We start from the raw sequence: 21,724 nt of genomic DNA on the forward strand, positions 1-21,724 counted from the left end.
ATTAAAAACGAGCAAATAACAAAAAAATAAAACTGTACTAGAAATCTAAGAGAAAACATTATATTTAAGGAAATTTTACCCCCATAAGAGATTATAATATTTACAACAATCAAAACAGGACTGAAGAATGAAGTCAGGATGGGGAGAGAGAGGAGTCCAAATTCAATGAATTAAAATAAAAAAAAAATAAATAAAACAATAAATTATATTAAACTGACACTATTAGTTTTGTGAAGGACATTTTCCAGAGTAAAATGTCCTTCACAAAATTTAATGTTAATTTAATCAAATTAACCAAACCCCAGGAGCTCACATCTGGTGAGTATGGGCTTGGCACACCCAGGGTCCTGAGCTGGATATCATCATTCTTCTTTCTTAGTGATTCTTTTCTACTTCTGACTCTTGCTCTCTCTCTCTCTCTCTCAGGGTAGGCTGGTGCCAGGCTTCCTTGCATCATACAGCTAATAATAATAATGGCAGGTACACTTTGACCGACCTACTCACAACAAAATCATTTTAATTGCCCTTAACTCTAATAATCAAATTGACCTAATTTACACTGATATTAGCTCCGTGTTTGATGCGGTCTCAAACTTTCTGGAAAATCTTCTTGGACAGTTTTATCTCATCAATGGAAATCGATTAAATTTCTCTACCAACCTCCTGAATCAAAGGGTTCTTGTATCAAACTTAAATAATACATCTTATCATTCCATATGCTCTTCTGGAATCCCTTGGGGCAGTTCTATCCACAATAACTTTCTCTGCAATCTTCCAACCTTTCTTAATCATCTAATTTTTATGCAGATGTTAAAATCATTGCCACCTCAAATTCAATTATCTTTCATTACACAAGATCTTATCTGTAATACTGTCAAAGAATTCTCTTCATACCTTAACTCTTTTACCCCTTGAAATCTAGTCATCTTCAATTTTCTCTCTGAAAGAACATCTTTCCTGACACCTCCTCACTCAATTCTCAAATAATTCCTCTTGTATTTCAATGTAAGGATCTTGGAATTTTCTGACTCCAAATTCAACTTCTTCATTCATTTAAATTACCTTTTGAAACAACTCACAAAAGCTATTCGGTCGACAAAATAAAACCTACAACACATCCACTCTGGCCGTATTATCATCCATTCTTCTCCAAAATGATCAAGCCAAAAATTCTTTGTGTTTCTCCTGTCTAGGCTGGTCTTGTCAATGCAAATTTCAAAAACATTACTTCTCTTGTTACTGGTTTCTCAAATGGACAATTTTTAAGTTCTGCTATGAGCACCTGTTTCTTCCCAATCTTTCATGGTTGACTGTCTTAATTATTCTGATTTTTCTCTTTCGATTGGCACAACTATCTCTCATTCTTTGTCAAATTGTATAACTCTGTCATTGATTGCCAAGAAATTTGTGAATTCATGGTATGGAAAATTCCTAGGAAGTCTTCAATATCCGAACCTATCCTTTTCCCTTTATTAACCATACTCCATTCAACTGAAAAGCACTTTCCCTTCAGTATTTGTCAACTCAATGAATTTAAATCCTGTCTTAATAGTTCAAAACAGAACTTTTCTATCCAAGGCTGCTAAACTAATACTAACAAATCTAAATCAAACAAAAAATAACCATCAACATTGCACCTTTTATCTCCTTACACCTAGACTTTTCAGTTAATATTGGTTTAGTCACTTACCTTTTACATATTATGTCAATTCTGGTTTAATTTATCTTTAATTCCATAACAATATTTTAAACCAATTTTTTTAAATATCTTGAGAATTTTGTTTTAGTTATCTCATTTCAATATTATTATTTACTTGTATTATTACCATTATTATTATATTTTAAGTTTGTTTTCTATTATCTTGTAACCCCCTATAGCTGTTTCATTGGTTGGCCCTGGGCATGCTTGTCATTGTAACTCTGATCATAAAAGTGGTACATCAGGGACAAGGCTACGTCGGTCTGTCACTTTGCCCAAACGGAATTTATTATAGCATTAACCACAAATTAAATACAAAGAACACTTTGTATGCCCATTCTTCCTTTAAATTTATTCAAACTATCCACTTCCATAACAGCAGGTAGAAGTTTATTCCAACAATCAATTGCTCTTCGGTTGAAAGCAAATTTTTGTGAATCTGTCCTGAAACCATCCTTTTTACAATTTAAATTCAACCCAGTCTCTCTCTCTCCTTACTTAGACTATCGATAATTTCAGCTATTCCATTCCACACACTACTTCTTGATAACAAATCTATCCTTTAAAGTTTTCTCTAAAGTTAAAAGAGATCATCTGTCACATTCTCCAAACTCCTTTTAACACGCAGATAACTTTATTCCTCTCCAAACGTAATTTGACGTTCATTTCCAAAACAGCCGTGATTCATTCTTACCTTACTGTACTATAACAAGCCACTACAGATGGCAAATTTATGAAATATAGTGTAACTATTCAATAGTTGCTAACTTTTGATTTTTTTAACTGTTGTCCATATGACTATTACGATTAAGGCTTAGATGATTTATGTCTCTTTCCAATGTTGCCAACCAGAAGGGTCTGCATTTGTTCATTTAGGCGTCTAAACGTACTATCATGGAAGCTGATATTTTGAACGAGACTGCTTTTTATCAGGAACAAGGGAGTAACACTGCTTTCTTATATACAGGCATAAAAAGCAGGAAACTTTCCTTTTATAGTCGACTAAAACACATTACTTTTTTGAGGTAAGAGGGGGGAAAAAAGTCCAGTAAAATGTACTATCCTTTTCTACACTGATGCTTCAGTATTACGTTCATGTAAAAACACTCTGCAGATTTGAACAGCCAGAACACAAAACCATTCCAGTACCTCATTTACGAGGAAATATTTCAAAATGTGACAGAACATTCCTTATTAAAATTCTGAGTGTAATTCTTCAGTACAGTGACGCAATTAATGCTATGTATTTATACAAATTAAAAATTTGAAAACTGTACTTAACAAGAAACGACACAAGACATATAGTAAATATCTTAATGTCGAAAATATAAACTTTCTCAATTTCGCTGTGCTTCCCGATTTTTTAAAAGGATCCGAATGTACGGCTATTCATATTTTTACTAGGCATCATGGGAAACGCCACCGTGCTGTAGTGAGAGAACAGTGGTTCAATACCTACTCACCTTTATATATGTTATTGTATTGCTGTGGTGGAGGGTTGTTAATACTATTGCTGCTTTTTCGTGAACTCGTGTCAAGAAAATCGATGGGTTTCGGAAAATGTAAATATTTAGAATGGAGGTATTGGTTGTTTAGGTATAACAGGTAGTAAGGCTTCGAGCGGGATACAGTATTCCTCTAATTAAAACCAGCAATCTTGTAACTTGGTTTAGGTTTTTAACCTCAGGAGTAGCAAGCATCTCTAAACTTCTAAATAACATTTATGTTAAGAGTTATTCGTGAAAGAATAACGAGTTCGCAGTTTTCAAGGAAATGAAATTTCAATTCATCGTGAAGCCCTATGAACGAACAGTCTGACATTCAGATCACCAGTTTTGCGTTTGTCATGCCTTTGTTTACCACCTTCTTTACATATTCAAAATATCGGTACATATCCTTTTCAGGAAGATAACTTTCCTCCCAGAAGAGTAACAAGAAGAGGTTTGTAAGCAGCGGTATTGAAGTTAAATGTTATTCTTGATACTCTACTTAGTATTCATACTTGAATGAAGTATTTTTCTAAATTTTTGACTGAGGGTTACAATATTATAATTTTTCAACTATTTTGACATGCAATAAATTTTATTTTTGTAACTGTTTTTGCTAATTGTAATTGTTTTGCTTTCAGCAATGAATGGAATTCGACCCTTGCCTCATGACACTCCATCTGGTGAGAAGAAGAAGCGAAACTACAAGTTATTAGTTGATCCAGCACTAAAAAAGGGCACAGAGAAGGTCTATAGATATGATGGTGTTGTCCCAGGGGTAAGAATCTCCTATAAAATTCCGTTTCCAGTTCTAATGCTTTCACTGTTTAGAATTTTTATTGTGCTAAGCAGTTCATACAGGAACATTCAGTAGACAGGCTATGCACATGCACATATTTGTAAGATTTGTATCCTTAGTGGCCATTAGAGGCATCTGATTTTATTCCAAACCAAAGATTTCTAAGTGCATTAGGATGGTCAATGATTCCAAAGTTTAAAGAGGTTTCAGTGATGTTCTGAAAAACATTGACATCATAAGTGTAATGTAATTTATCTGTTATGACTCATGATGTAGTACTTATGCTATCATTTTTCTCTTTTCAGTTATTTTTCTAAATTTGAGAATGGAATCATGTCCTGTCATGTACATTCTCACCAAGTTTCTTTAAATTATAATAGTGTATTGGTATTTTCTATTTTTGTTTCCATTTGCTGTGGATTATGAGTGGTTCATTGTTTAGTTTAGTTGGTATTCAGTAGATGCTACATGAGCGATGGTATCTATTTTTTATAATTGATTGGAATTTATAAGAAACCATAATTCATCAAACAGCACACTTTTCATGTTGTATTTATAGATGATTAAGGATAGTGCTACAAGTAGATCAATAATTTGATCTGTTATATATATATGTATATGTATATTTCTGAAAATTGTGTTGGTTTGAATATTTGGATGAAAACTAGATGCGTGATGGAAGTGGCATATAATATTAAGTGGAACAGGTGACAAAAGAGTTAAATCACCAGAAATTTCAGGAGATGGGAATCGGGGTAAATTATGTAAATAATTACAAATAAAAGAATTTCCAGTTCAAAAGTTATAATAAAGCAAAAAATGGCATCTAATAGATTGTATGCAAGTAACTATGTTGCATTTAGATCATCAGTGATGACCTAAATGGAACATGAATACTAGATTAATAGTTATGATAAATAACCAATTTGCGTTTTGAAACACATATAATGAACACTGAATATTGTAGGTGTATTATATTGCATCTTGAATCTCAGCCCTTTGTGGACAGAGGTGGACTGGGTCAAAAATTCTTACTGGGGAAAACTTCTAGTAGCCTCATACTAGTGTTTAGGGCCAAAGTCAGACTGGCTTCCTCCAGCCCACTTGGGGAGGGGATTTCCCCAGTAAGTCTTATGGCTAGTTTGTAGATGAACTTAGCTGTGGCAAAATATTTTAAGGCTTTCAAGGGACAAAGTAATAGAAACAAACCTTCAAAACCTTTTTCTTTGAAAAGTGAAGTTGCCAATTGTGCCCAGACTTTTGAGTAGATTTTGAAGAACTAATCTGAATATTAGTTGGCTAAGAAAAATTCCATTTATAATCAAAGACCACTTGAGCATTGAAAGAGATAAGTATGGAGATGTTAGTATCTCCTGTGTAACTTTTCCTGTAACTTAAAAAAAAAAAAAAAAAAAAAAAATCTGTTTCACTATCGTTCAACTCTATTACACCCAGTGGTCATGCAGTCATTATGATAGTACAAATCAGTCCTTGATCATAAGAATTTCATCCCATACTATCTTCTATGATATTTTAATTGCTGTTAAGCAAGTCCTATTTTCTATAATGCTTGCCTTACACTATTGATTCTTTCTTAGTTGGCTACTAAGCTTATTATTATTAATTTTTACTTTGAATGTTTCTTTAGCTTACTTGTGTGTGTGTGTGTGTGTGTGTTTGTTTGTGTGTTCATCAATGTGCCTTTTGAAATTTTCTTCTGGTCTCACGTATGTATATTTTTGTATGTTATGTGTCTTCTACTTGTGCTTTGTCAGATTTTTGAAGCAGCCTCTCCATATTATTAATTGGCTTAAAGATATACCAAGATATACTTCAAGCCTATACTTTTTAGGTTTTTTTTTTTTTTTTTTTTTGTGAAAGCCTTTTATGTGTAGTATTACTACTTCCCTTTTGTAATCCATATTATGTGTTGTGCTTCTGTTTATGTTATTAAAATATTTTTTTTATGGACTTGATTTAATTACATGGTTGTCCATTATTCAATAATAATCCTTTAATAGTGCTGATTTCATTTTTTTTTTTTTTTTTTTTTCCCGTTGCAAATTTTCAAATATCTATTTAATAATGTTTTAATATTGTGTGTGTGATTAGATGCAACAAATTTTATGTATCCTTTGGCTGTTGAATGCTGTTTAGATGTTCTTTGAATTTATTTAATTTCCTATCTGTGTTTCCAAATTATGAAACGTCATCCATGAAATTGACCCATAGGGAAGGCCTTAAAGTTGCCCGTCAGATGGCTGCCACTTCAAAGTTCTTAGTGAATAGATTTGCGATAATCTGTGATGAGTTCTCCATGCTGAGGCCTGACTTTTGTATGTATATTTTATCTTTGAGCTTAAAATAATCTGGTTAAAATAAGTTAATTTGAGGAGATGTATATGGGTTCTATTAGATAATACCTTGATTTGTGGCACTCTTTCATCCCAACCTGTGATTTTTCTTGATCTTAATAGCTTGATCTACTGCAATGCTAGTAATGATGTCATTGACATCAAGAATTGCCAAAATTCTCCCAATTTTTATGGATTTCTGTTGAAGTACTGTGAATTCGTGATTATGTTCTCCTTTAATTGGTGATAAAAATTTTACCAGCCATTTTGCTAAATTTTGTGCCAGGCCAGACTTACTACTTACACTGGGCCTTGTGGGATTAACCTCTTTGTGGATTTTAATGTTACACCAAATAGGATGGTGATTTGATATTTGTGGGTCTAATAAAATTGTTTTTTTTTTGTTGATGGTGTTTTCTAATAACATTTTTGTGGCATTCATAACACACCTTTCTCTAGCCTTAGTTTTTTCATTTCTGTGTATGATAGCTACAGCTAACATGGTCCATTATTTTAGTTATATAATCTGCTCTATTTACTATAGCGGTAGTATTGCCTTTATCAGCTCTTATTTTAATGGAGATCTTCTTTTAAGTTTTTAATGCCCTCTGTTCATCCCCTTAAGTTGTGCTTGGATGCTAAATTATGGTTATATTTATTTAAAGTGTGTGCCATTTCATCTTGTTCCTCCATTCTCTTGTTAGCCCTTTTTTCTAATCATGTTATATAGTCAATAAGTAGGAAATTTCTTGGTGAAATGCTAAAATTTTTAATCCAAATGATAAAAAATCTGTAACTTATGTGCTGTGAGAATCCTATTACCAGGAAAGAATGTAAGGGGACCTTCACCAGCATACTGTCCAATATGGTATCCATTTTTCTGTTGAGCTTTTCTGTAGTATTATTATTTTTTTTTAATCCTGTCCAGGTACTTCTTATGGCTTTTTAACCAGAAACAGCTACCCTTGTACTTCACAATGTTCCTGACTGCTTTGTAATCCATTTACTACTGCTTCTGATAGTCTGCTGCTTCTCAAAGAAATATTTTAATCTCTGAAGGTTCTAATTTTTCATCAGTCTTTTATTTTTTTTTTATCAGCTTTCAGCTCTATTATGAAGCTGATAAAGATAGGGTTTAAATACTTTAAAACTGTTATTATAAACAGCTAATTTTTCCATTTCATTAATTTTCCTCCAATTGATTTAAACTGGCTTTCTACATCTCATGCTTTAATTATTGTATTGTTTATTTCCTTGTCTAATGTAATGCTCCTTTCAGCTATTAATGCAGATCCTCGCTGCTTTTTATCCTCTAAAGAATTTTTTGATTTTTTTTTTTTTTTTTCAAATTTGAAAGAGATTTCTATATGTACATTTTCATGTAGAATATTTATTTCTAGGTGTATTTCATCACATGAATATATTTTCAAGATTAGCAAATTCTAAACTAAATACAGATTATTGACATCACCTGTTTGGCTTAACCTGCCTGTTCAAAGTTGCATTCAGCAATACTTTTTAAGGTACTTGCATCACTTCTCACTTGGTTTACTGCAATTCGACTAATTTTCACATTCAGCTTTATCTCAATATTTTATATATATTATGTAATTAATGCCTTGGTCAAATCTTTTTGTGGTTGTCTTTTCTGAACATACTTGATATTTTCTTGATTTTTGCTACCACAGTAATAGAAACAGTATCCAAAATTTCCTCTTCATACTTTAACTAACCATTATTATTTTTGATTATCTTTATGGTTTTTCCACTTACTCTGGAGCTTTAACTTCTTAAGCTATCTTTCCCAAAAGTTTTCCATTTTTTTTTTCTAGTCTCTTCACCCACACATTTTAGTTCTTATGTATGTTTTTTAATATACCAGAAATTTCTTTTTTTATTTTTTCTCTAATTGCCCCTAACTTCTTTGGACCATTGAAATACTGAGTTTGTCTTTAAACTTCTCCACATACCTCTTTCTTTTCCTCTTAAATTGTTATTATTCATCTAAAGCAGGCCTTCTTAAACTATGGGTCGCGACCACATTTGGGGTCGCGTAGCAAAATTCTGGGGTCGCGAGAGATTTTAATGTCAAATATTTAAATACATGATTTTATAACATCTAGATGTGTATTTGTGCAGAGTCACACTCACACACCTGCACACAACTAAGGGAGGAATGCCCGCGCACACGTGCAGCGAGACTATGATTCAATAACACTGACTGTAATGTGAACTAGTGTAGTATTGACGCTCTTCTAGTGTAGTCAATTGTCAGTGTTCCGTAACGAGATTTTAGTTTTTTTTATTTATTCGGTAATTAATAAATCAATTATTATATGCAATATGTTATTTTTATATACAAAGGGTACTAGGAAAGTTTTGCAATACAGCTTTGTTTAATTTTTTCAAAGTAATTTCCTCTACATTCAAAACACCTCTCCATCCTCCGAAACCAATCTTTAAACCAGTTCTGCCAAGTTTCACTAGGGAGTAAAGCACACTCGTTGTCCCAAGCCCGTAGAAGGTCCTCATCACTGGAAAACCGCCTCCCTTTTAGCTTCATTTTCACATGTGGGAACAGTGCAAAGTCGCAGGGAGCAAGGTCTGGACTGTAGGGAGGGTGCTCGAGAAGTTTCAGTCCTGTCGTGGTCAAATATTCGGTGCAGGCTTTGACGCGGTGAGCTGCAGCATTATCGTGATGGAGGTACCAGGTGTCCATTCTTGACTTTGGCCACAGGTTCTTCATAGATCCAATGACTTTAGGCAGGCATTGTTCAGTATACCACTTAGCTGTGACTGTCTTCTGCGTGTCCAAAACGACATGTTCCACAATTCCACTCGATTTGAAAAATACAGCTATCATTTTCTTCTTTACAGATCGGGATTTTCTGACAATTACGGGTGTGTCGTCATCATCAAAGACCCAAACTTTGTTTTGAGCCTTGGTCGGCAGATCGTAATAGTACAGCCAAGTCTCGTCACCTGTCACGATGTTGTTCACATACCGAGATTGTCCCTTATCAAACTTTTTTAACATCTCCCGGCACCAAGTCACACGTCGTGTCATCTGCTCTTCAGTCAGTTGATGGGGCACCCAGAGAGAACAAAGTTTCTTCACGTGCAAATGATCTTGCAGAATCGAACGAATTGCTGGTGCATTTAGGCCCAAAGTATCCTCTATCTGTTGGTAGGTCACTCGCCTGTTTTCGTCAAGCATTTTCCTCACAGCAGTAACGTTTTCCTCCGTAACTGACGTTCGTGGCCTTCCCGGCCTCTCAGAATCCTCCAGAGTGAAATTTCCCCATTGGAATTCTCTATACCACCTGAATATCGTTGTACGATGTGGACAATCATCATCTAGTGCAAGAGTCATTTCTTCTAAGCACTGGTCTATGGTTAAACCACGCACGAAATTATACCGCAAAACTGTCCTTATCTCATTTCGTGACCACGATGCCATCGCAAGCACTTTACATTCTCACTACTAATGAATAACTGAGCCCATCGACTTGGCGCGGCGGCTACTATGCACGTATGAACATGTCTCAACATGCAGCAACAAGCAGCTTCCTGTGATTCATTGTTGCGTCATATTGCAAAACTTTCCTAGTACCCTTTGTATTTATTGTATTTTAGGATCAAAATAATTTTTGGCCATGGATAAATGGCTGAACTTAAATAAGAATAGCAATGACGCAGATAATAATGCTACAAACTCTTCTCAGGCAGGACAAAATATTGAAAAACAGGCATCTTATGTGCGAAAAAGAAAATATGACGAGTCTTTTCTTCAATTTGGCTTTACATTTCAAAATTGTAAGGGTAATGAACAACCTCTTTGTTTGATCTGCAATGAATTATTGGCTCCGGAGAGTATGAAACCATAAATTAAAAAGACATCTTGAATCAAAGCATGTTTCGTATGTCAATAAACCAAAAGAATATTTTGAAAGACTGTATAAATCTTTAAATAAAGAAAAAAAATCCTTTGAAAAATTTATAACCGTTAGTGAAAAATGTTTACTAGCGTCATATGAAGTTTCATACTGTATTGCTAAAAATAAAAAGCCGTTCACCATTGGAGAAGATCTTGTATTACCTGCTGCTATTAAAATGGTAGAAATACTACATGGAAGTAAATATGGCAATGATATTCGAAAAATTCCTTTGTCGAACGACACTGTCTCGAATAGAATTTCTGATATTAACAAGGACTAATTAGTGCAACTTATTACAAGAATTAAAGAAAGCCCAAAATTTTCAATTCAGTTGGACGAAACAACTGATATTACTAAATTGGCTCAGTTGTTAGTATATGTCAGGTACGTTTATAAAGAAAGCATGGAGGAAGAATTGTTATTTTGTCGTCCTATGGAAGACCATACTACAGGGAAAGACATATATTGTAAAGTTGACGAATTTTTAAAAACTGAAGGTTTAGAATGGAAAAATTGCTGTGGAATATGCACAGATGGTGCAAGAGCGATGACCGGCAAAAATTTTGGTTTTAAATCATTTTTTCAAGCTGCTCATTATGATCATATAACTTTTACTCACTGCCTTATTCACCGAGAGGCCCTTGCAGCAAAAAAATTAGCACCAGAATTGAACGATGTGCTTCAGGATGCTGTTAAGATTATAAATTTTATTAAGAGCCATGCCCTTAACAGTCGCTTATTTTCAAATCTCTGTAAGGATACGGATTCCAACTACACAACTTTATTATTACATGCAGAAGTAAGATAGTTGTCAAGAGGTCAAAGTTTAAGAAGATTATTGCTATTAAAGGACGAGATCGAAATATTTTTAACCGAACGAAAATGTGAACTTGCCGCTTTTTTTCAAAATGACTTATGGCTATCCAAGCTGTGTTATTTGTGAGATATTTTTGCGAAATTAAACGATCTCAACTTGTCTCTCCAAGGAAAAAATTGCGATATATTTACTTCGAATGATAAAATTTAAAGTTTTATCAAAAGATCAACATTTGGAAAAGTAGGGTAGAAAAAATTCGTTCGAAATGTTTTCCAGTGTCGACAATTTTATAATCGAGAAAATTCATTGTAAAACTTTTATTGCAAAAATTATTGTAGATCACTTAAAAGCGCTAGAAACACAGTTCCGTACATATTTTATATTAAATATTGATTTCCAAAAAATAGTTTGGATTCAAAAGCCGTTTTGGATTGGCTTAAGTGAGATTGATCACCTGCCACTTAAAGCTCAAGAGGAATTTGCTGAGCTTTCGAGTGACTCAAACTTAAAACTACAATTTCAAAAAAAGTCCTTGACTGAATTCTGGATCGGAACTAGAACTGAATTTCCCACAATCGCTGATATGGCGTTAAATGTACTTCTGCCATTCAACACCACATTTATGTGAAGTTACTTTCTCAGCTTTAACACATTAAATCCCAGTATCGTTCAGCGCTAAAAAATGTTGAAGAGGTCTTACGTCCAGCAGTGTCAAACATCCCACCAAGATTTAATTTGTTATGCAATAAAAAACAGGCACATCCATCTCATTAAATTTTTACTTTAATTTTAATTTAATACTTACCACTCAACGACTGCGTTCGAATATATTCGAGCGAACTAAGATGGTCAGAATCCCTTTTTATTTATGTTATTGCAAAAAATGCAATTTTGATGAAAAATAGGGCATATAATTTTTGTAACTATAATAAATACAATTTTACAATTTTTTGTGCAGTTTTTAATTTTAGATTTTTGTATGTTTCAAAACGAATTCTAAAACTATATATTTTCATATGTATATGTATATTGTTACCTAATAAATAAATCATCAAAAAATATTAATTTATCTTTCTTTTATATTTATATGGGGTCGCCAAGAAACTCGCAATCATAAATGGGGTTGTGAATGAAAAAAGTTTAAGAAGTCCTGATCTAAAGTAATGTTATTTCTTCTAATTCTGTAATTTGGAACAACTTTTCTCCACGTACTTCCAAAAAAGTACACTCTAAAGAAATTGATATCCATTGTCAATAAGTTCCTTCTTTTCTCTAAGTCCACACACAATACTAGAGCAATGTAGTAATCTTTTTGATTTGTGAATGTATCATTTCTGATGGTAGTGTGCAAATTACAATTTTTAAATCGGGGTGCAATCATCTCGTAGACATAATGATGTGTAATATGGTATAACTGGTGGCAAAAAAATTGCAAAAACACTTTTTTGAATCTGTGCTATAGTACAGTTAGTCCACTGAGTGGACAGAAATCATGGGATACCTACCTAGTAATAGGTAGGCTCACCCGGAGAAGGGCAGTCACATGGCGAGGCATTGAGTCCACTAGTTCACAAAAAACGTTCCATAGGTATTTCCATTCATGCTTGCTGCACTGCTCTCCACAATTCAATCGCGTTCCTGGATAGAGGATCCAAAGCTCAAATGGACCTTTCCACAGCATTCCCAAAGATGCTCCACGAGGTTCATGTCCGTGAACGGGAAAACCATTCCATGGTGGTAAACCTGCAAGCTCTTCGAACGCATTGTGCTGAGGGAAGAATCCATTGCCCTGTGGGTGCATGATGACTATGAAGGAATGCAGATGGTCTGCAAGGATGGATACGTGACCTGGACCACTTAGATGCATCTAGACATTCCAGAGGTCCCAACGTGTGCCATTTGAACATGCCCCAGATCATTACTGACCGTTCACCTGCCCGAACAGTTCCTTATTGGCATGGGTGCATAGCTTTGAGTTTTCCACCAGATATGCACCCTCCCGTTAGCTCGAAATAACTGGACTCATTGGACCAGGAGACCCATCTCCAATCATCCAGGATCCAGTGCCGATATTTTTTTTGCACAGCTGAGGCATAGAATCCTGTGTCGTGGTGTTAGCAATGGGTCTCCGGTAGGTTGGCTGCTCCCATAACCTATTGTGGCTAATGATTGCCTGATATTCTTGGTGGAGATGTTGCTGGCACCTCCCTCGTTGAAGTCGGCAGTAATTTGTACCATTGTCGCTCTCCAATTGGCTGAAACAATGTGAGACATATGAACAATGGCCACATTCATCCACTACATTTCTCCACCCACAGTGCTGTCCATGATGAAATGTTATTCCAGAAATGGCATATTCCCGATACTCTTGATACTGTCAAACGGGGATAGTGCAATTTTTGTACCACCTCCGCAATAGTGACCCATGCGTCGGGCACCCACTATCATCCCTCTTTCAAAGTTGGTTAACTCATGTTTCTCCATACTGACATTGAATTACTGTCTATGTGAATACAGTGATATGTTGTGCCTATATACCTGCCAAGTGGTCGGTTCATCCACTAGCAAGAGGGGTGACAACATCGCATTTCCCAGGAACCAGGTATCCTATGAATTCTGACCTTTCAGTGTATGTTAGAATGGCTAAATAATGCAAGAGCGCCATTGGTTGATGTTTATTTATTTTTTTTAATGTGTAATATTGCAATTTATTTTCAATCTACAGTGCAGCATTATGTCATGAAAAAAGAAAAGTGCGATACATTGTTTTGCTTTAATAAATAAGGCTGTACAAATTTTGATATGGTTTTAATCAGAAATTCAGCAATAATTTTGCCCCAAGGTTACTTAGATTTATTGAATGTGGTATTAGTATAAGTGATGCAAGGAAGCAAGCTAATGTAGCAGCAACCAAAATTGAATAAAATAAAAAATAAATTAAATTAAAAATAAAGTAATAAACATCACCTTCCTTTCATTTACTTATTTCTTTTAAATAAGTAAATAACCCTTAAATTTAGATAAATTCTCAGCCTCCACAAATGGGAATTTATTGGTAGTCAGTTGCTATTTAACAAAAGGAATATTTTTGAACTTCCAGTATAGTTAATTCCTTCTCAATTTATCCTCTCAATTGTGTATGTCATGTGACTAAGTGTAAAAATTCCCCCGGAATTTAGTTTGCTTAAACCTTTCAAGACCTTAAATGTCGTGATCAGTTCGCTCTGCAGATACTTAGTATATCCATACTTGTTTACAAAACTCAAGTCTGTTGATAGGAATTGCCATTTGTTAAGGGTGCAATCTCATTGCTTGTCTCTGTACTATTTCTGACAGTTCCATATTTTTCCTAAAATGAGGTCTCTAGGCCTCCTGTATGCAACGTTCAAGGTGTGGCCCAATCGTTGCTTTCGAGAATGGAAATCTTTATTATTTTTCTCATTATTTTCTTTTCTTCTCTTTATTTTTGCTAGCAGAGTTTCTATATATCATTGACAAAACACCACAAGCTGTCCTGGAAGCCTGTCTACACTATTCAGAAAACCTTCTATATCAGAACATATAGTTACTCCCAAGTGTTTTTCATTGTCTACAATATTGAGATTGCTGCTATCCAAATGGTATATTATTCTAGGATTATTCCTATGCAGATGCAAGGCTTTGCATTGTCCAGCATTATACCTCAGCTGTCATTTCTCAGTTGATCTAGAGGATTTAAGTCTTTGTTTAAGTAGAATACCATAATTATTGTCATTAACTAACCTGTTCACTTTACTGTATTTAATCTTTTGACTTCATTTATATAGAGTTATTAATTTGATTACAAATTTCTTACTTGTTAATATTTAGCCTTTAGTAATTATATATGTAATAGATCCTGAGTTAGTCAACAGATAACTATTAGTAAACATCATCTAAAGATTAATTTTAGCAGTTTAAATAATTTTTAAATAATAAGATTAAATTTAATGAAACTTAACTTAAGTAAACTTTTATTCCACGAATACTCGCATTCCTGTAATGCTGTCCTTACAACACCATCAGCCTTGCAAAAACCAAGGCAGTGGTTTACAATTAATTATATTTATTTGTTTTATACTGTACTCTCAAGCTAAATTTCAAAACTCAGGTTAAGGTCTTCTGGAGTCAATCATAGTTTTTACCTGTGGATGAGGATATTCAGAGATACAATATGGATTTGGATGTTGTAAGGTTACACATCTGTTTACTAGCTAATCTTTGTGAGCATCTTAATTGTGTGGATGGGTTCAAGGTTGTTAGGAGGGGGATTGTTGTTTTTTTTAATTCCACAGTAATTTATGTTTGCTGTAGGATTAGGATCTGCTGATAACATTGTCAACAAAATGGCATTTTTTTTTTTTTTTTTTTTAAACGCACTTTTCTCTATCAGTTTTGCATGTATAATCTCAAATATGCTTTAATTTTTTTTCTCTAGCACATAGTTTTCTTAATACGACTGCTGATAATATCATTACAAGTTAATTGTGATGATTTTATTACAGACTACATGAGACGGGTTACAATTTCATTTTTATATGAAGGGTGGTCAAAAAAAGTTCTGAGAACAGAGTATAGAAGGCAAAATTCTGTTTTTTTTTTTTTTTATTTTCAATGTATTTACCCTAACCTTCAAGACACTTAGACACTTATTGAATATAATTCATATAGAATTTAATACTTGAAAAAAAATTCTTTAGATCAGGCATCAAACCAAGCTTTCACAATTACTTTTAGCTCTTCATCTTTAAAACTGAGCTCCGTGAAGATGAGACTTGAGGTTTCTGAACAAATAATAGTTACTTAGGGCCATACCTGAGATGTACAGGGGAAGGAGTTAATTAGTGAAATCTATGTTAATCAATTTTAGTCTGTGCAATCTGGATTTCATGCATGGATGCATTGTCATGGAGAAGCTAAACCTGATGATACCACTTTTCTAATCTTTTTTCCCCAAATTGCTGCTTTTAACTTTGGCATAATATTCCCCTGTTATTGTGGTTTTAGGTGCAGGGTAATCAGTTAACAGCAATCCTTTTGTGTCCTAGAAAATTTAGACCAACAATTTTTCTGCTGGTAGCTGGATTTGGAACTTTTTTGTGGCTGAAGAATCCTTGTTCTTCCATTGCATGCTTTCTGATTTGGTTTCAGGATCATAAAATGTATCCAAGGTTCATCACCAATCACAAAATAAATCTATCTGGATTAGCAAGAATTATTTTTAAATTATCTTTTGATGATTCCACTCTCTGATGGTTGTCATGAATGGAAAGGTTTCTGGGAACCCATCTTGTAGCACCTTTGGACATTACCAAATGCATTATGTTAAAATGCTTTTAGATATTTTAATTCTGTTTTTTTTAAATTTTTTTTCTTCAACAATGGCAGTTGTTTCAGAATTGATTGCTTCAGATAGCCAACTTTGGATTATCCTTAACTGACTCTTGTATTCTTTTTAACTCTGCCAATATCATCTTGCAACGTTAGCATGACTTGTGATACTTCCCCAAATACTCGAAATGCTAAAGTGGAAAATTTTATTTTTGAATGATGCTTACTTTATAAATGTTCATTTTTCTTCCGCTTACAAGAGAAAAAAAAAAAAAATTTTAAATAAAATTAAGATAATAAATAAGCTATTGACATACAATTTTTAAAATTTTATTTTATAAGATATTAAGATGTAAATTATTAATACTTTATATACCTTGTTCTGAGAACTTTTTGACAACCTGTAACTAACTATGTGTATGAAGTGATGCCACACCTCTTACACATAATTAAAATATACAGATACAAAGACCAAACCTGACAGCACAACGAAACAAATGGCCCTCAGTCCCCAGCGGCTTTCACTCCTCCTCTTATGGCACCAAGAGGATCAGAGTGAAAGCAGAGGGTGCTAAGAATCTCTGGGTATGACCAGACTGCCATACATGGAAACTGAACTTGCCGTGTTACAACGTAAGATGGCTCATTGGTGAAGATAGGATATTAGAGCTGGAAAAGGAATTAGAAAATATGAACTGGAATATCATCGGTTTGGCTGAAACAGGAAGAAGAAATGAATTACTTATAAGTTTATCAAGTGGAAATCTGCTGTACACCAATGGAAACAGTGAAAGGAGCAAAGGTGGAGTTGGCTTTCTGGTCCATAAAGATATAAAAAACAACATTTTGGAATTCAAAAACATCACCAAGGGTGTCAAGACTACTACTCAGGATTTCTAAACGGTACGAGCTAAAGGTTATAATGATTTATGCACCAACATAGAGCCATGTTGGTGCATAAATCATTATAACCTTTAGCTCGTACCTAGATGAGCAGAAAACCCACTACACTATCATTGGGGGGACGTCAATGCTAAGGTTGGAAAGAGACAAAACAGCACAGAAAGTGGAAACTATAGGAAATTTTGGAATTGGTGAAAGACTTGTGGAATTTGTAGAATCTCAAGGAATGTCAATAATGAACCCTTTTTTTTCAAGAAAAGGGTGGACATGTAAAAGCCCAAATGGATTAACAACTAATGAAATAGACTTCATCCTCGCTAACAGAAGATATATCGTGAATGATGTTACCGTCCTGAATAAGGTAAATATTGGAAATGATCACAGAATGGTAAGATGCACACTTGATATAGATGTAAGAAAAGAAAGGAAAAAAACTGACACTAGAGTAAATAATATGAAGGTCTTTGAGGTAACAGAATAGGAGAAAAAACAGTAAGTACTGGAACTTAAGAACAAATTTGAGCTTCTGCAGACTGTTCAGGACCAAGATATCGACAAGGAATACAATTTCTGAAAGTGATAAAGCCCAAAAAACCTATAGGTAAAAAGAAATCCAAAATAAAAAAAAATAGTCTAGAAACGCTTGTCGTGATGAACCGAAGATGACAAATGAAGAGCAAGATAAACACTGACAAGGATAAAATTGAGTATACTGAGTTATGCAAAGTCATTTGCATAACTCTGCAACATAAGGAGATTTAATGCTTTGCATTAAATCTCCTTATGTTGCAGAGCGGACATAAGGAGATTTAATACAAGAAAAGTAGAACAAGCATTAAGGGAAAACAAAGGACTTAAATCAGCAGTCATGAGCAGGAATACAGAAAGACAAATGATACTGAAACTGAAGAATAGTGATGGTGTACTAATAAATAGCAGAGAAGGCATAATTCAAATAGCAGAAGACTACTATAGAGAATTATACAAGGAGCGAGGGAATGATGCCAGCAATAGTGAAGGTGGATCACAAATTAATAACACATACAACATACCCGATATCCTTCCTGATGAGGTAGAACATGTGTTGAAAAAAAATGAGAATCGGAAAACCTTGGCTGAAGATGAAATTACTGTAGAGTTGTTAAAATTGGGAGGAAGAGACATGACAGAAATTGGCAAGACTTCATAAATGCATTAGAAAAGGTGTGATGTCTAAGGAGTGGAATAATGCAATCATAGTTTTGCTACATAAGAAAGGAGATAAATTGGAAATTATAGACCAATTAGCTTGTAATCCCTCATCTACAAGTTGTTCACAAGGGCCATTACTAACAAATTAGAAAGAATACTTGATGAGAATCAACCAAAAGAGCCAGCTAGCTTTACGACAGGATTTTGAACTGTAGATCACCTTCATGTAATATCACATATAATGGAGAAAGTAAATGAATATAAAACACCATTATGCCTGGCATTTGTGGATTATGAAAAGGCATTTGACTCCATACAGCATAAGGCAATGTTTTGGGCACTGGAAAGACAAGGCATAGACACCCCATATATTTTTAGAATTAGCAATGGCCACATGGTGCAAGGAAGCCTATGGCATATGCTGCACCAGCCAAAAAAAAAATTGATTTTGGAGAAAATATATGAGAACGCTACCTTTTTTATTAGACTAGACAAAGACAGCAGCAAATTTAAAATTGAGAAAGGAGTTCCGCAAGGAGACACATCTCTGAAGTTGTTTACTGCTGCCCTTGAGGAAGCTTTCAGAAGATTATCGCAGAAAGGAGTCAATGTGAATGGAGAGTACCTAAACCATTTATGATTTGCAGATGACATTTTGATCATAAGCTATGATCCCAAAGAATTAGAGGAAAATCTTAATCAGTTATGCAAAGTTAGTAAGGATTTTGGACTAAAGATGAATATGGCTAATACAAAATAATGATAAACAAGTATGCCATTTAAATGATGCTACGGTTACTGCTTTAGATTGTAAATTAGGTGTCATGAAGAAATTTTGTTGTGCGAATAATCTGGATATAAGTTCTTTTAATTTATTTCTTCTAAGGTCACTATTAGGCAGAAAATCCGATTGGTATTTACCATGGAGTGTGTTGAAGTGCCTTTTCTAAATTTCCTTTTTTGGGTATAGCTACGGAAGCACTGCAAATCAAAAAACATTTTTCTTTTCTCATTACAAAAAAGTATTCTAGTTCACACTCTTGATGAAAATGATACATATTACTCTTTTTCGTAGTATTCATTTTAAATCAAAGGGTATTAAATTAACGTATAAGTACTGTCCAGTTATTTATATTAAGTAAGCTAAATAAGAATTCGACACAGACACTATGCTCTCCACAACATAGCTGCATGAATTTTCACTAAACAAGCCTAGCGACAAGAGTGTTCACGTGGTTCAACGGATAAAGGAAATATTTAAAATTCGCCGTGATCGACCAAAATTAAAGCCACGATCGATTGGTAGATCGTGATCGATTTGTTGGCCACCCCTGGCGTAGAGGAACTATTCATATGTAATGTGTATTTGTTAAAATATCCAAAGAGCTCCATTGATATTATGGTAATAGCAGAGATCATTTACAATAAAGATAGTTGCCAAAAATTTTTTTTTTTTTTTTTTTTTTTTCAGTTAAATACTGACACTTCTTAGCATTAGTAGAGGCATTTGATACAAGAAAGCAAGCTTATGCAGCATCAGCCAAAAATAAAAAATAACCACTTCCACTTCACCCCTCTGTTCGTTCGAAATACCTGTCCAGCTGAGCCTTAAACTTATTTAGGCTATCAACTTCCACGACAAGGGATGGAAGTCTATTCCACCAACCAACCACCCGCTGGCTAAAGGCAAATTTCCTGACATCTATCCTACATCTGTCTTTCCTCAATTTGAATTTATACCCTCTCAGGTGATTATTCTGAGCAAGAGGAAGAATCTCATCAGCATTGAGCATGCTCAAACCATTCAAGGCTTTATACACCTCTATCAGATCACCTCGCCGGTGCCTAGTCTCCAGACACTGTAATTTGCAAAACTTAAGCCTTTCTTCGTAAGAGCACCCCTTTGTTCCATTCACTAATCTTGTTGCCCTTCTCTGTACTCGTTCCAGCATCTCTACATCCTTCTTGAAATGAGGCCTCCAGACCTGTATACACTACTCTAGGTGTGGTCTGACCATTGCCTTATACAATGGAATCATCACCTCCTTATCCCTGCTAGAAAAATTCCTATATATCATCGACAATACACCATGAGCTACTCTTGCAGCCCGTCTGCACTGTTCAGAAAACTTCATATCTGCCTGCACAACCACCCCCAGGTCCCTTTCATTCTCTACCACTGTCAGTGTAGTACCACAGTGCTGTTTCCCATATGTAGTACTGTACATTTGTCAATGTTAAGCTTCATTTGCCACCTCTCAGCCCATCTGCTCAACCTTTCCAGATCCTGTTGCAGTAGCATTGTGTCAGTAGTGTCCTTGACAACCCTGCCAACCTTCTTATCGTCTGCAAACTTGGACATTAAGCTTGATATACCATCATCAGTATCATTTATAAATACAGAAAACAATAATGGACCCAATACTGAACCCTGAGGGACTCCACTAATAACATTGCTCCACGATGAGCAGTGTCCATTGATTACTACTCTCTGTCTTCTCCCCCTCAACCACCCCTTTATCCATAGCAGCAATTTGCCTCCAATGCCACACCACTCCAATTTGTGCAGCAGTCTTCCATGTGCAACAGTATCAAATGCCTTTCTAAGATCCAAGTATATAATATCAAAGTTATTCCCTGCATCCAGTTCTTTTGTGATTGCATCATAGTATCCAATCAAATTGGTCAGGCAAGACTTCCCCCTTAACAAAACCATGCTGTGTCTGAGCTATAACTGAAGTCTTGTCTAGATGATGCTGCAGTGCTTCTTTAACCAGTGCCTCCATTAATTTTCCAGGAACAGAAGTTAAACTAACAGGTCTATAATTACTTGTGTTGCCCTTTGATCCTCCTTTGTGAATTGGGGTCACATTTGCACATCTCCAGTCCATGGGTACTTCCCCTGAGTCCAAGGAAGCTCTCATAATTATGGCTAAGGGTTTGCTTACTTCCTTTGCTGCCTCCTTTAATATAACTGGATAGATCCCATCCACCCCAGGTGCTTTTCTTGTATTTATCTTCAACAATTTCTCCTCCACTTTACTCTCAGTTATTACAAGATTCTTTAGCTTACTGCCAGAGTTGAATACACCTCTGGCATTACCCTCGCTGAATAACTCCTCATGTATGAATGTCGATGCAAAATATTCATTCAGTTTGTTAGCTACCTGAGCAGGATCATCAACAG

General features: G+C 34.7%; 1 protein-coding gene across 1 annotated transcript in view; it reads left to right on the forward strand.

The window, feature by feature from the left end:
• Set1 (SET domain containing 1) overlaps window positions 1-21,724 on the forward strand; it is a 334,241-nt gene that overhangs the window by 9,624 nt on the left and 302,893 nt on the right. Inside the window, 1 exon segment of the mRNA XM_090389307.1 lies at window positions 3,828-3,964. Coding sequence (XP_090245433.1) covers window positions 3,830-3,964 — 135 coding nt within the window. The 5' untranslated portion in view covers window positions 3,828-3,829.

This window comes from Mastigoproctus giganteus, chromosome 2 (genome assembly GCF_048544385.1).
Source record: "Mastigoproctus giganteus isolate SK-2022 chromosome 2, ASM4854438v1, whole genome shotgun sequence".
NCBI lineage: Eukaryota > Metazoa > Arthropoda > Arachnida > Uropygi > Thelyphonidae > Mastigoproctus > Mastigoproctus giganteus.